Source organism: Thamnophis sirtalis, unplaced genomic scaffold (genome assembly GCF_051295495.1).
Source record: "Thamnophis sirtalis isolate CommonGarterSnake01/CBP01778 unplaced genomic scaffold, rThaSir2_p1.2 scaffold_15, whole genome shotgun sequence".
NCBI classification, from domain to species: domain Eukaryota; kingdom Metazoa; phylum Chordata; class Lepidosauria; order Squamata; family Natricidae; genus Thamnophis; species Thamnophis sirtalis.
The window spans coordinates 40,894,740-40,909,334 of NW_028261395.1; the positions used below are offsets into that span (position 1 = coordinate 40,894,740).

General features: G+C 45.3%; 1 protein-coding gene across 4 annotated transcripts in view; it reads right to left on the bottom strand.

Moving 5' to 3' along the window:
- Window positions 1-14,595, bottom strand: part of KIF1B (kinesin family member 1B) — a 135,050-nt gene that overhangs the window by 92,335 nt on the left and 28,120 nt on the right. For all 4 annotated transcript variants that reach the window (XM_087701979.1, XM_087701978.1, XM_087701977.1 and 1 more), the window contains exons 4-9: window positions 12,428-12,607; window positions 7,705-7,770; window positions 5,751-5,929; window positions 2,902-3,013; window positions 2,161-2,238; window positions 1,238-1,303 (exon numbers count right to left, since the gene is read on the bottom strand). In XM_087701979.1, the coding sequence (XP_087558105.1) occupies window positions 1,238-1,303; window positions 2,161-2,238; window positions 2,902-3,013; window positions 5,751-5,929; window positions 7,705-7,770; window positions 12,428-12,607 (681 nt within the window). The remainder of the gene's footprint in view (window positions 1-1,237; window positions 1,304-2,160; window positions 2,239-2,901; window positions 3,014-5,750; window positions 5,930-7,704; window positions 7,771-12,427; window positions 12,608-14,595) is intronic.

Consider the following 14,595-nt stretch of genomic DNA (forward strand, 5'->3'; position numbering starts at 1 on the left):
TCCCCTGAACATAATTTGGCCCTCGGCCCCCACCATATCTGCCTCTCCCACAAACAGTAGAGATGGACCCCCCCCCCCCCATGGAATGGCTTAATGTCTCCCCCGGAATCCCAACCCTTCCCAGCACTCCTGACCCGGTATCCATTAGTTAGCTCTGGCCTGTGCCCTGGCAGACTCCCCCCCCCCCCAAGCCTGTATGAGACATCCGGATCAAACCCCCGCCCCCCCTTAAAATTTGATCTAAAAACCCCTGTAAGAAACCGCTAAGAAGTCTCTTCTTCGCATGCCACCTCTCGGGATCCCAAGATCCATCATTAAGGAAGCGTCTTGATAGGCAAGAAGGCCATCCCCGGGAAAGGGGGAGTTCACGAAGGGCATGTGCAAGTTGAGCTGGGCACGCATGTGCATGCACCCTAACCCACTGCTCACACATATCGAGCTGCATCCACACATGGGCACATTGGCCTGCCACGCATAGGGCCCAGTTCTGAATAGGCTGTGGCCTGGGGCTTGGTGACCCTTGCACTATAAGAATGACTATTAGGTTAGGTTAGGTTAGGTTTATTTCATTTATATGCCGCCCTATTCCCGGAGGGACTCAGGGCAGCTAACAAACCCAGGGGAGGGGGGTAATACAAACAACTGTAAGTCGAGGGCTACCTGTAGTAGAGTAGTAGATCTGGGTTGAGCTGCTAGGCTGCACCATCCATGCATTGATCACTCTTGTGACTTTGAGTTTGGAAGTGAAGCAGGCGGGAGGTGCATGTGCAGGCACAGGGGGACACACACATATGCGCAGGAGTCGCACTCATGCATGGAGGGCAGGGTGAATGTGGGGGGAAGTGCTTCTCCCCTGCAGCCCGTTTTTGCTCCCAGGAAGCTTCAGGGAGGACTACTAGGAGTGGGGGTCAAATGCATATGTGCAGGGAGGGGAAGCGCAGGGGGTGGTCTCATGCGAATGAGCAAGAGGGGGAGCGCACAGGGATGTTTGTGTCGCAAGCACATTGCATTCTTTTGGTATGCAATGACAAAAAGGTTAGCCATCACCGAGATAAAACCTAAATCTGTTAACATGATACTCTCTCTCTCTCTTTCTCCCCCCCCCCCCCCACTCTCTCTCATACACACACCCATACCCACGACTCCTGGAAACAAATGTCCCTTTCACGTCTCACCTGGGACTAAGCCCCAATGAGCAACCCTCTTTTTTAAGGAGCTCCAAAAAATCTGGACTTACCACTTCCGCCAAGGCTGAAATCACCTTCCCCAGTGTGGTGAGGGACTTGTTGATATTTGCTCCTTCCTGGAATGGGAATCAGAGGGAAACAAACATTGCTCAAAGGCCAGACAGTGGGGAAACACAACCTTGCTTCCCTGTCCTTAAGCGGGCTGGGTGTTGATTGATTTCAACTGCAGCAGGGATCTTAATGCCTGGATCTGCCCAGGGGTCGGGTCTCCAGTAAACAATGGCTGAAGAGGACAACAGTCAGTTCTTCAAGCACATTCCTGAAGCTGGCAGGGAGTTGTTGTGGCCCGCCTGAGGCCAGCAGAGCTGGCAGCAGACTTGGACAGTGAGGAGGTTGGGGAGGAAGATGGGCCAGTCCTGGAGTCTAGGGAAGGCTCTGATGAGGGCTCTGTGTCCGAGGCAGAGAGGGGGCCGGAACTGTCTGACAGTTACCAGCTGCCTTCAGAGTCGGAGATCAGTGGGGCACAAGAACAGTTGGAGCCTGTTCCCAGCGTGCACATGCGCAGTGTTGCCAGATGAAGGGAACAGCTAAAGAACTGGGGTCGACTTGGGAGTAAGGCCACAGGTGGACGGTGGATGGCCCCTCCCAGAGGACATAAAAGAGGAGCGAAGGAGGAGTGGAGTTTGCAGGAGACAATTTGTTTATTCCTGCATTGCAATCCACTGTTTATCGGGACTAGGACTTGGCTTCGTGCTGCTGGGGAAACCTAAGTTAGAGCAGGAGCTTTGAAGACGAGGGGCAGGAGTTGGTCTCTCCGAAAACGGGGCAAAAGAGCCCATCAAGGAATCACACTGCTCAGATCATGATCAAGAGGGCAACTTCAGGCACTGGTGGAGGAGGAGGGGGGAGCTTTCCCACAAACTGAAGAATAATGCCCATTTGCCATAAAGACCCCATCCGTGGGAGCTTATACCTTTAATCGAGTCCCTTTGGCACCAGTAGAATCAGCTCTCTCACTCCCGGCGAGGTCCACCAGACTGATTTTGCTCACCTGGAAAGAAGAGGCAGGGAGCGTTCAGGACTAAGACCCAGAGGAAAAACAACTGATCAGATGGTTGTAATGTGAGAGGATCCAACAGGACCGGGATTGCATAATGTTCCATGCGGCCAGTACAGCCTTCATGGATATACAGTGCTCAATAAATGCTCTGCTTTTTGTTGTGGTTTTCCAAAGTATTATCCCAGGCTGGAAAGCTTCTCTCCCACTGGGGATGTGCGTTTTTTTTAAACATGCAATTCCCGTTAGAATTTTAATTACCATATTTTTCAGATTATAAGACACACCTAGATTTAGAGGAGGAAAACAAGAAAAAAAAGGGGGTTGGGCCTCCGTGCATCCCGTTTTTGCCCTCCCCATCCTCCCGAACCCTCCACACATTCTGTTTTCACCAAAAAAGGGCCCATATTTGAGTGCTTCTGGGAAAAAGGTGTGTCTTATGCTACGAAAAATACGGTATATCCAACTCAAGAAAAGGTGGGTTTTTTTAAAAAAAAAAATGGGGGGATGAGTTTTCCAAAGATTATCCAAGAGATGTATGGTATTCCTTCCTATCCTACTCCTTGAAAAACAGCTATCAGAGTCTCCCAGCAGCTCTGGATCCATTGCAAGGATCGATTCCCGTGGCTATTTTCCAGGGGGACAAAATAAGATTACCTTCTCGGTGGAAAGGTTGGTTTCAGCATCGTGCTTCTTCTGAGTGAAAACTATGGTGAAGACAGCATGAGAGCGACTGCTAGTCTCGTTCATGTTGGTGGCCGCTACCGTCCTTGGGAAGGAAAAAGGGAACGCATTTTTATGCTTAGAGAATACAAAAGATAAAGATAAGGCAAGAAGATAAAGCAGAAATGTTTACATCAATTGCTTTATTCAAAGAGAATATATTTATGGATTTTGTGCTTATGATGCAAAACAAAAAACAAAAACCCCGAAATATTGACTTTGGTTTTGCCGATTAGATAAATCTGTTCTCATAGAAATAGCGAGTTATATACTAATGCAAGGGTCAGCAAAGTGCAGCTCTGGAGCCGCATGTGGCTCTTTCCTCCCTCTGCTGCGGCTCTGTCACGCACAATTTTGAGAGGAGCTTCCTGTGGGAGGGGGGAGAGAAGCACAGTGTGCCAGAAGACGACTCTATGGCAAGGGGAGCGTTTTCCAGTTGTCTCCACAATTGATAGGACTTTCGGTTATGACAGGTAGAGGAAAAAGTACGCCGCACTAGGAGGAGACTCTATGGTGGGGGAACTGAACTTCCGGTCAGGTCCACAATTGAACAGGGGCCTTCCGGTTAGGACTTTTGTGGCTCCCAGTGTTTTCTTTACTGTGGGAAATGGGTCCAAATGGCTCTTTGAGTGTTTAGGTTTGCCGACCCCTGTACTAATGTGTAAAAGTAAAAAGTTGGGGCTGGAATGTTGTAATCTTGTACTGTGCTAAAAAGAGTCGGAAGTCAACGCTTTTTGCTTTTTTCCTCTTGTACCTCATTATTTTCTTTTCTCCTCTCTTTTTCTCTATCTTAATTTCCTATTTTTATTTTTCCTTGTATTTGATACATTGATACAATAAAAGTTAGGAACGAACACACACACACACACACACACACACACACACACACACACACACACACACTTACACTTTGGGTCAGACAGAGAATATTTCCCCAAGTATTCTCCCTTGTAAAGGGGAGCAGATCTTGGCTAAATGGTGGAGCCACACAAATCAGAGGGTATTTTCACTTCCAGTTGATGTCGTGGCGATATCAGACACAGGGAATACACATTCCCTGTGCTGATTTCTCCCTATTTGTGGGCTCCAAGAAGAGCCAAAGTCGCCTTGTAGGGGCGGTGAAGCAAAGAGGGGCACCCTGTGAGGTCGCAGAGAGTCGCAGCTCTCCTGTCTGAGAGCTGTTTCAGCAACGGCAAGGAGAAGAGACAGCCTAAAGATGGCTGCCACAAAGCTGGGACAATCGAGGAACAACTGGCGCTGGAACAAAGTAGGTGAGCAGTGACTGGAACTGGGGTAGAGGATTCTTTTTTGCCTTAAATCAGAGGGCATTTTCCATGAGAGGTGAGAAAGTTTTGCCTGCTTCTGTAATGAAGCCTCTTTTTCCCTTTCTTTTCAAATGCTTTAGGCACAGCTACATTTAAATTTTATAATCGCCACCAACTTTAATACAGCTGCTCTGAAGCAAAATAATCACCGGAAGGAATTTAATACTGCAGTCTTTTTCCCAAATGGTCCTTTTTAATCAGTTAATAATGTAAAACACAAAAATGCAAAAACAAATAGTAAGAAAAATAGGGGAGGGAAAAGGGAAGGGAAAGGTGTAGGGAAAAAAGGGGAAAAGAAAAAAAAGGCATTGACTCACGACTCCCTTTGGTGCAGTACAATAAGATAGTAATATCAAACCTCTACTTTTTTCTTTTAAATAATAGTAACAAAATAGCAATTTCTATAACAACACATCTATTGGTAAAGCTCAAAATCAACATTTCGTTTTTTCCCCACCTCAAGCACAAAGTGCAGAAGCGGTTTCCAAGTACGGTAGAAACTAAAGTAATTATGGGGCTTTTTTTTCTTTTATCAAAGCTGACATAGTCCAGTGTTTCTCAACCTTGGCCACTTGAAGATGTCTGGACTTCAATTCCCAGAATTCCCCAGCCAGCAAATGCTGGCTGGGGAATTCTGGGAGTTGAAGTCCAGACATCTTCAAGTGACCAAGGTTGAGAAACACTGACATAGTCCATTTGGCCATCTCTGTCAACTCCATCAACTATTGCAGCCGTAATAATGCACTCTTAGCAATCATTTTCTTAATAAGCCTGTTTTTATATAGCAAGCTGATATTTCAGTCAAAAAGTTCTTTTACTTCTAGAATAGCCAACCAGAAAATGTTCCCGTAAGTAAGTTTACTTTGATATTTCACCCAAATGGTGCAATCATTATAATTCGGTTTTCAAGAGGCATCATTTCAATGTCAATATATTAGACTACCAACGGTGAGAAGATGATCATTTCACAAATCAAGATTTCAAATATTTCCTCCCCGTCCAGCCCCACAATTAGGTATGAAACTAGTCCTGGACTTAAGGCCGCAACTGAGCCCAAAACTGAGGTTGCTAAGTCAAACATTTGTTAAGTGAGTTCCCCCTATTTTACGACTTTTCTTGCCACAGTTGTTAAGTGAATCATTACATTTGTTAAGTTAGTCACACAGTTGCTAAGTGGATCGGGCTTCCCTATTGACTTTGCTTGTCAGGAGGTTGCAAAAGGGGATCACGTGACACACCCCCCAGGACACTGCGACGGTCATAAGTATGAGCCAGTTGCCAAGCGCCTGGATTTTGATCACATGACCACGGGGATGCTCACACTGTTAGTGTGAAAAATGCTCCTAAGTTGCTTTTTTTCGATGCTGTTATGGCTTTCAGCAGTTCACTAACTGAACTGTTGTAAGTCAAGGAGTACCTGTACAAGCTGCAAGAGCCCTGAAGTGCAAAGACACTAACCTTGCTTTATTCCCAGCATCCATGAGGTCTGCGATATCGGTGTAAGAAGTGACAGCAAGCTTGGACAGATCTTCCACATAAGGCCCGAGCAGTGGGTGTTCCCGGACCCGCAAATTCCCTTTGTTTTTGGGGTTTAGCAAGTCTCGAACTCTCTCGCAGTAGATCTCCATGTAACTGACCTACAAGAAAGGGACAACAATAGAAAATTGTGACACACCGGGGGGGGGGGGGGGGAGGATTGCTAGTACAGGTAGATCTCGGTTTACGACCACAATTGAGCCCAAGATTTCTGCTGCTGAGACATATGTTAAGTGAGTTTCCCCCTCCCATTTTACAACCTTCCTTGCCACAATTGTTAAGTGAATCCCTGCAGTTGTGAAGTTAGCAACACGGCTTTAAACTGAATCTGCCTTTCCCAATGACTTTGCTTGTCAGGAGGTCACCAAAGGGGATCACATGACCCCGGGACACTGTGATTGTCATAAATATGAGACGGTTGCCAAGCTGACTATTTTCTATTATTTCAGTTGCCAAGTGTATATATTTAAATGAGGTAATTCAAATGAGGCTTAGATCTGACTGTCAGGTTTCCGAAAGATGCTCTAATTGATTCATGAGCCTCAAGCCAAGTTTCAAAAGAAAACCAGTCATTTATTAGGAGCACCATTTTGGCAATACTCTATTGCAGTCAGATCTAAGCCTTATTTGAATTATAGATGAACTTTACCCCTGTTCCTTCACTCCCCTCAGTCTGTGTCATAAATCACATTTTCCAATGAGGTGCACCCCTCACAAGCCTGTTGTAATAATCTGAGATCCGACTCTAGCTGAAGGTATGCATGGAATGCGCTCCCCCCCCTTTCTTCACCATGGCAATTTTATGAGTTGACACCAAGCATCTGAATTTTGATCACATGGCCATGGGGATGCTGCAATGGTCGTTAAGTGTGAAAAAGGCTCATAAGTCATTCCCTCCCCGGTGCTGTTGTAATTTTGAACGGTCACTAAATGAACTGTTGTAAGTTGAGAACTATCTGGACAGAAGAGGCAGGTAATGGAAAGGAAAATGGGAGTTCCAAAAGTTGAGTCATAAGTGCTGATTTAGAAAAACTCCATTATTCATCACAAGGGCACTTTAGGGCCAAGACATCAATAAGTATTTTGAGAGCTTCTCTAGATCACTCAGGTATGTAAAGGAAAAGATGAGAAGAATTGCAAGAAGCGATGAGGTAAGGACCCACACAAATAGCTGTGAGGTCAAGGAGCCATCTTATGTAAAACCGAGCCACTCTTTTAAGACTGCCCAAAATAGTTTCCTCTGAAGGGCAGCTGCCAACTTCCACTCTTCTCATTTCTTGAAAACATTGGGTGTCACGAGAGGGGATAGGGAAGGGGCAAGAGAAGTGGTAGAAGTGGTAGAGGGGGCCAGGGCCATCCGACAGTTATCAGCTGCCTTCAGAGTCAGAGATCAGTAGGTAGAACAGCTGGAGCCTGTTCCCAATGTGCACATGTGCAGAACTGCCAGGAGAAGGGAACAGTTAAGGAACAAAGGCCGATTCAGGAATAAAGGCACAAGTGGACAGTGAATGGCTCCTCCCATAGGGAATAAAGAGGAGCAAAGGGGGAGGGGAGTTTGCAGGAGACAATTAGTTTGTTTAATTAGTGTGAAGATTAGTGCCAAGTATTTTCTTATACAGCATTGCATTTGGAAGATATCAGCCTGGCAGCTCTACAAGCCTGATAAGGTCTGTGGTTGTAAATTCACCCTTGAAAGACTGTTTGCTGGGACTTTGCTGGATGTGAATGAGAGGAATTCACATTACCTTAATAAAAAGGGGTTTTGTTGGAACAAGGAGTCTGCTTCGTGATTTTTTTCACCACGTTGAAAAAAAAACCCCATAAATCTGAATCTCCACCAAGTCAACCTCTTCGTGCATACGGACAACCTGCTTACCTCCACGGAGTAAGAAATTTCCTCGTTGCTGTTGTCGTTGATCATCTCAAAAAGCTCTTCGCAAAGCTAGAAAGAAATGAAGAAGCATCAAGCTATAGTTATGTGAAAAGGAGAACCAGGATATTGGGTTAGATAGAACAATACCACCTCGGTTGGCCGCCCGCTCCAAAATGCATTGGGAGATTCCTAATTTAGCGTCAGCCAACCAAAATTCATGAAAGGTAAAGCCTATTGGCACTTTTTATAGTTTCTCATGGTAACCAAAGTGGGAAAGCAGCTTGAGTAAAAGGAGGAAATGGGCCTTCAAAACTCAAATACATAGGGTGTAAGCTACAAGAATCACCTCAGCGAAATAGGTGGCATACAAGTCTAATAGTGTGTGTGTGTGTGTGTGTGTGTGTGTGTGTGTCTGTGTCTGTGTCTGTGTCTGTGTCTGTGTGTTCCAGCATAACTCTGGAACGCCTCGAGCAATTTCAACCAACTTGGTACACAGATGACTTACTCTCTGGAGAAAAATACTGTGGGGGTAAGACACCCCTAACGCCCCGCGGAGTGTGTGTTCTGCTAAGATACAGCCTGTTGTGCCATACTGCCATACTGGATTCTACTGTACAGCACAGTGGAGTTGCCCTGGTAATTGCTTCACAGTACTCCTCAAGGGGGCTCCCTCTAGTAAGCGGGAAAATCCAACATTAGAAATTACCGTTGGTCCAGACATTTTCCCCATATAAATAAATACCTGCGCAATGTCGAGTTATCAGCCAGTAAAAAAATAAAAATAAAGATGATTGAAAATAGGAAATTTGGGTTGCAACTCCAAATGGTGATGATTACAGAATACCAGAGTTGGAAGGGACCTTGGAGGTTTTCTACTCCAACCCCTACTCAGGTAGGAAGCTGTATCCCATTTCAGACAAACAGTTGTCCACTCTCTTCTTTAAAACTTCCAGTGTGTTGGAACATTATGCAAAATCTTGTCTATTCTGGCATAAAGCGTTAACATTTATTTTTAGAAGAATCCTTTGCATTTTATCCGTTTGGATACTAGGAATCGTAATTTTATATTCAAAATAAATATAGTCTACAAAAGAAATGGCTTTGAAAATATTTGCCATGGCTTCCTTTCTTACAAGTGCAGTGCAGAAACTTGAGTGTGAGCAAAAGATCCTAGAAGATCATGTCAATCAAAACACCACAATCTACAGATTTCAATAAAGGTAAGACAGTTGTGTCTAGGTAGACAGAGCGGGTCGTCAATTTGTGACCAGTTCTTGTTCAGCACACACCCCAAAACAAAACACAAGCCTGTTCTGTTTTCAAGCAATCACTAACTAACTATGGTGTGACACACGAAGTGTAGAAAAATCAGATTTTTCTAATTCTATGTTTTGGGGTACAATAGTTGATTTGCAATTTGTGACCTGCCGAAATAGCTGCTGAAACCAATTTAGATACAGAGCATTATATAATAATTAATTACTTAATTAGATAATTAGAACTGCAGAAAAAACAATTGCTACCAACCTGCCTTCCATCACGTCAAAAAGAGGGCCGTGAAAATATCTACAAACTCTTCACATCCTGGACATAAATTGTTTCAATTCCTACCCTCAAAACAACACTATAGGGCTCTGCACACCAACAACTAGACACAGGGACAATTTTTCCCCCAATGCTATAACTCTGCTTAACAACTAATTTCCACAACACTGTCAAATAATTTACGAAGACTGTATTGCTATTCTTCTTCCCTTCTTCCTAGTATCTATCTCTCCCCACTTATGACTATAACCATGTTGCTTGTATCTTTACAATTCAGATTGTTTTATTTGTTTCCTAGTATGATTTGATTGCTTATTAGTAACCTATGGCTATTACTAAGTGTTATATCTTATGAGTCTTGATGCATATATTTTATTTTTTCTTTTATGTACACTGAGAGCCTATGCACCAAAGACAAATTCCTTGTGTGTCCAATCACACTTGGCCAATAAAGAATTCTATTCTATTCTATATTCTGTTCTGTTCTATTCTATCTTTTCTATTTTGGATTCTTTGACTTCCTCCCCCCCCCAGAGAACCTCAGCTTGAACACCTGGCTAGCATTTCATCTAATCCATACGCTTGAACCAAGCCCTGATCAGATTTTCCCTTCGTAGGTTTTATCAGAAGGCTGACACGCTTCTCAGACACAGGGCCAAATTTTTCGCTCCTAGTCCCAGAGGAGAAAGATTATTTGGATCAACTATTCACAAAAAACAATTATACGAGCTTAGTTTTTGCTCTTCCAATCTCCTTTGTGGTTTTTTTTTTCAAATAACTTAGCATTACAGACTGGAAAATACTGTCTCTCTGTGCCTTTTGAAATTATTTTTAAGAAGGCAGATGGACGGATGGACTAAAAAAGCATCTGAAGGAGTCTCTCATTTCAATGTTTCCTTCAAAATGGGCAGAGTGTATCCCAACTTCACTAAGAAGTGCAAAAGTAATAAACAAATAGAACGGAAAAACAGTTGCAAAATCAACGAAAACAAAATCCAGAGTATTTGGATACCACTTTTCTGACCTAGGCATTGTTTAGATGTCACATCTGAAGTAGGAAAAGGCATTCAAGACTCACAACCAACCACCAAAGTGTCACAAATGCACAATCTGGAAGGAGACGGAAAGTAGCAGAGGCATTTTAAATTTTTTATTAAATACAAGTCGATAAATACCCAGCGTTTTCCAGGATATTTATTTATAGGGAGGAAATGTCCGGACCAAGCGTAATTTTCTAATGTTGGATTTTCCCCCTTACCAGAGGGAGCCCCCTCATGGAGTACCATGATGCTGTTATCATGGCAACTCCACTGCGCTATACAGTGGAAGCCATTTCATGGCAGTACAGTAGAAGCCATTTAAAGGCACAACAGGCTACATCTTAACAGAACACACACCCTGAAGAGTGTTAGGGGTGTCTTACCCCACAGTATTTTTCTCCAGAGAGTAAGTCACCTGTGTACCAAGTTTGGTTGAAAATGCTCAAGATGTTCCAGAGTTATGCTGGAACACACACACACACACACACACACACACACACACACAGCCATTTTTATACAGTATATGTAGACTATATGCTGCCCTTCTCATTACACAGAGACAACATTTGTTTGCAGAAGGGTGTGGGAAGTTATCATCCAGCCCTCTCCCAGAAAAATGAAATATCCTAGGAAATATTGAAAAGGCAGAATATTTCTCTGGATGTGAGGAGAAAGAAACATGTTTTAAAAGACAGAATAGTTGCCTGTAGCTTCCTGCCCATCCCCACTGTTAATGGGCCAAGCTAGTCCACTTTTACATAATAAAGACTTCTCCACTGCAACTGCAGGGGGAAGGGATTAAGGAACTTTACTCAACTCTCCACATGGCATCTGAGAACTCATCCATACCTGGATTCAAGACACAGCCTAGAGCAGTGGTCCCCAACCTTTTTATCGCCGCGGACCAGTCAGCCTTTGATAATTTTACCGTGGCCCGCTGAGCGCGCGCAGGGGCACACAGGGCTCTCTTCCCTGGAGCCTTTGCGCACGGCCCAGGAGCTTTTGCGCACGGCCCAGGAGCCTTTGCGCTGCAGCCTGGTCCTTCGCCTTCCCCCCCCCCCCGGAGAAAGCCGGTCCGGAGAAAGCCAGTCCCCGCGCCTCTCACTCCCACACGCACCACCTCCGAGCGTCACAGCCCCACCAGCCCCGCATAGAGCGAGCGAGCAGCTCAAGGTCACCTCCGGACAGCGGCAGTGGCCCCTTCCAGAAAAACCTGCAGCAAAGGCGCCAGTTAACCACCACCTGCTTACCAGGGTTGGCTGCCTTGGGCGCTTGGGCAAAAGTGGCCCCGAGGAGGTGGACGCGCACAGCTGACGCGCGTCTTTCCGAGCTCCACAAAAAACCCCAATGGCCCCCTTTCGGTGCGGGCTGGAAGCCAGGCGGGAAGTTCCCGTTCTCTTACCTGGGCTGTGACGACTATTGGGGAAGTGTGCAGCGCCTCAGAAGTAAAGCTGCCGCCGCTGATGCCGTTCCTTGGAAGCGACGGAGCGGCTGAGGCAGGAAGGCACGCGGCGGTGGCAGCTGTTCAGCCAGCCGCCTCGCAGGAGAAGAGCCGCTCTTGGGTTTCTCAGGGGGCGGCGGTGGCGGCGGTACCAGCAGCACCCGGGGATTCCACCAGCGCACGCGCGGGCCTTTGGGCAGCTGTTCATGTCCCCCGGCCGCTGCGCGGCCCGGTGCCAGGTACTCCATGGCCCGGCACCGGTCCACGGACCGGGGGTTGGGGACCACTGGCCTAGAGAGTAGCCCTTGCATGGCCCCATGGGAGTCTGACAACCAATCAGAATACATTTCTTACACAGGAACAGGAAACAGAGAGGTGGGACTAAATAGGGTATAAAAAGCCTAGCAAGCCCCTCCCTCAGCTCTTCTCTTCTTTTCCACCAACATTGAAGCATGTGATCACCTTTTCTGTACAGGGTTCAAGCCATGTGGCCCTGTCCAATAATAAACCATCTTTTCAAGCAGCCTCCATGTCTCCAGTGTCTTTTTCCCCACTTGGAGCTGAACCCAGAAGGACATTTCTTTCAACAAGGGGAAAGCTGGGATATCATCCAAGCTTTCGAAAGGCTGATGCAAAAAAACAAACAAAAAAAAAACAACCAGAATATTTGGGACCTGCAAATTAAGCAGATCCAGTTTACCTGTGGGATGATCCCTGCCTGGTTCTCCTCCTGTTTCCCCATCATGGTGTAAGATTTTCCGGCTCCGGTTTGGCCATATGCAAAGATACAGACGTTGTAGCCTTCAAAAGCATGGAGCAGCATTTCTTTCCCGATGTCATTGTAGACACGATTTTGAGAGGCAAAGCAAGGATCCTCAGACTGCAGGGATTTAAGATAAGATAAACCTTTACTGTCCCGTTACTGTTTACTTTTTTTTTCTCAGAACACATTGACACACATTTTAAAAAATGAAACTCTGATCCCCAGTCTCAAAAGAGGATGGATGGATAGATGAATAGATAGGTGGATGGATGGATAGATGGATGGAAAGGAAGGGAGGGAGGGAGGGGAAGCATCTGGACTGATGCCTTATCCTTTGACAACTAGATTCTGTAACAGCTTCGTATTATAAACTATTAACCTTGTTAACTCTCAAGTCTCAAAACTTGATGAAAGAGGAGGTGATAACAGAGGACAAGTTATGAAATTACTATGGTATAACCACATTTTACTATTTCTATGTGTAGTAGAGGGTGCAAATTGAGCCAAGGTGGCGCAGTGGTTAAATGCAGCACTGCAGGCTACTGCTAGATCAGCAGGTCAACGGTTCAAATCTCACCGGCTCAGGGTTGACTCAACCTTCCATCCTTCCGAGGTGGGTAAAATGAGGACCCAGATTGTTGGGGGCAATATGCTGACTCTCTGTAAACCGCTTAGAGAGGCCTGAAAGGCCTATGAAGCGGTATATAAGTCTACTGCTATTGCAAATTCCTAATATCAAACCCTTACAAATGCCTCTGCTGAGAATCAAGTGATTCTGAGTTTACTCCAATTTCCAATCTTTCCACATTACTATTTCTGGAGTGTTCTGTGAGCTATAGAGGGTTGCCAGCTTAAAGAAGTGCCAGTCCTGCCCAACTTTTATTGCCAACCTTTAAAGCGGGTCTTAATTGAAAAATATCAAGGGGCAGAAACTGGCACCTGAGCCAGACACCCCAGTACAAATGGCAGCTGTGTTTTACCAGCTTTACCAAGGAAAAATAAAAGCAGACAAAAGGCTTTAAGAAGGCAAGCAAGCTCAAAAAAAGTACATGGATTGGGGTGGGGTGGGGGGAGAGTGGCTTTTTAAAAACAAACAAATAAATAAAGCCTTTACGAGGGACATAATTTGAAGCAACAGCTGACCAGGAGAAAATCCCCCCCCCCCACTGAAGGAATAAATGAAGCAGAATGTCTCCGAACAAGGTGATCGCTCGACCATGTTCTGTATGGAAAGATCAACGTTTTTATTTATTTAACAAGAGAAAGAAATGGGGAAGAAGAAGCAGGGAGTTTAGAGGGTTGGACATAGAATTTCAAGGGGACTGAGGAGAGAAAGGACTCTCTATAAGTCCAGCGATGCCCTTAATAAACATTGGATTTTCAACAACCTGGTACAGTTAATATTGCTATTTTTTTTCTTGCACTGATGATATTGAGACCTAGGCAAGAATGTCATAATTAGTACCCTGTTTCCCCAAAAATAAGACTCCCCGGATAATCGGGCTTTTGAGCGCATGCACTAAAATAATCCCTTCCCCCAAAATAAGCCCTCCCCAAAAATATTGCAACACAGCAGCAGCCATGAGGTGATCATGCTTGTTGCCTCCTGCACTTCAAAAACAATAAGACCTCCCCTAAAATAAGGCCAAGTGCTTATCTGGCATTAGATGCGGACTGCCATCATCTTGGAAATAGACAAAACTCCTTTAAGAAGCACAAAAGAAGTTGGACAAGCTGCTTTAAAGGATGGAATTGCCAGTTATTGGGAGTTGTGTATTGGAGCGTTGTCTAGGCAAAACAACACCCATCTAAACACTGTTTTCAAAACTCAGTTTCAAGGGAAGATACCAGCAGTGGTATTCAGCAGGTTCTGACCAGTTCTGGAGAACCAGTAGCGGAAATGTTGAGTAGTATTGAGAACCGGTAAATACCACCTCTGACTGGACCCGCCCGCATCTATTCTCTGCCTCCCGAGTCCCAGCTGATCCGGAAGAAACAGGGATTTTGCAGTATCCTTCCCCTGGAATGGGAGGGAATGGAGAATTTACAGTATCTTTCCCCTAAGGGACGGGGAGGGAATGGGGATTTTGCAGTATCCTTCCCCT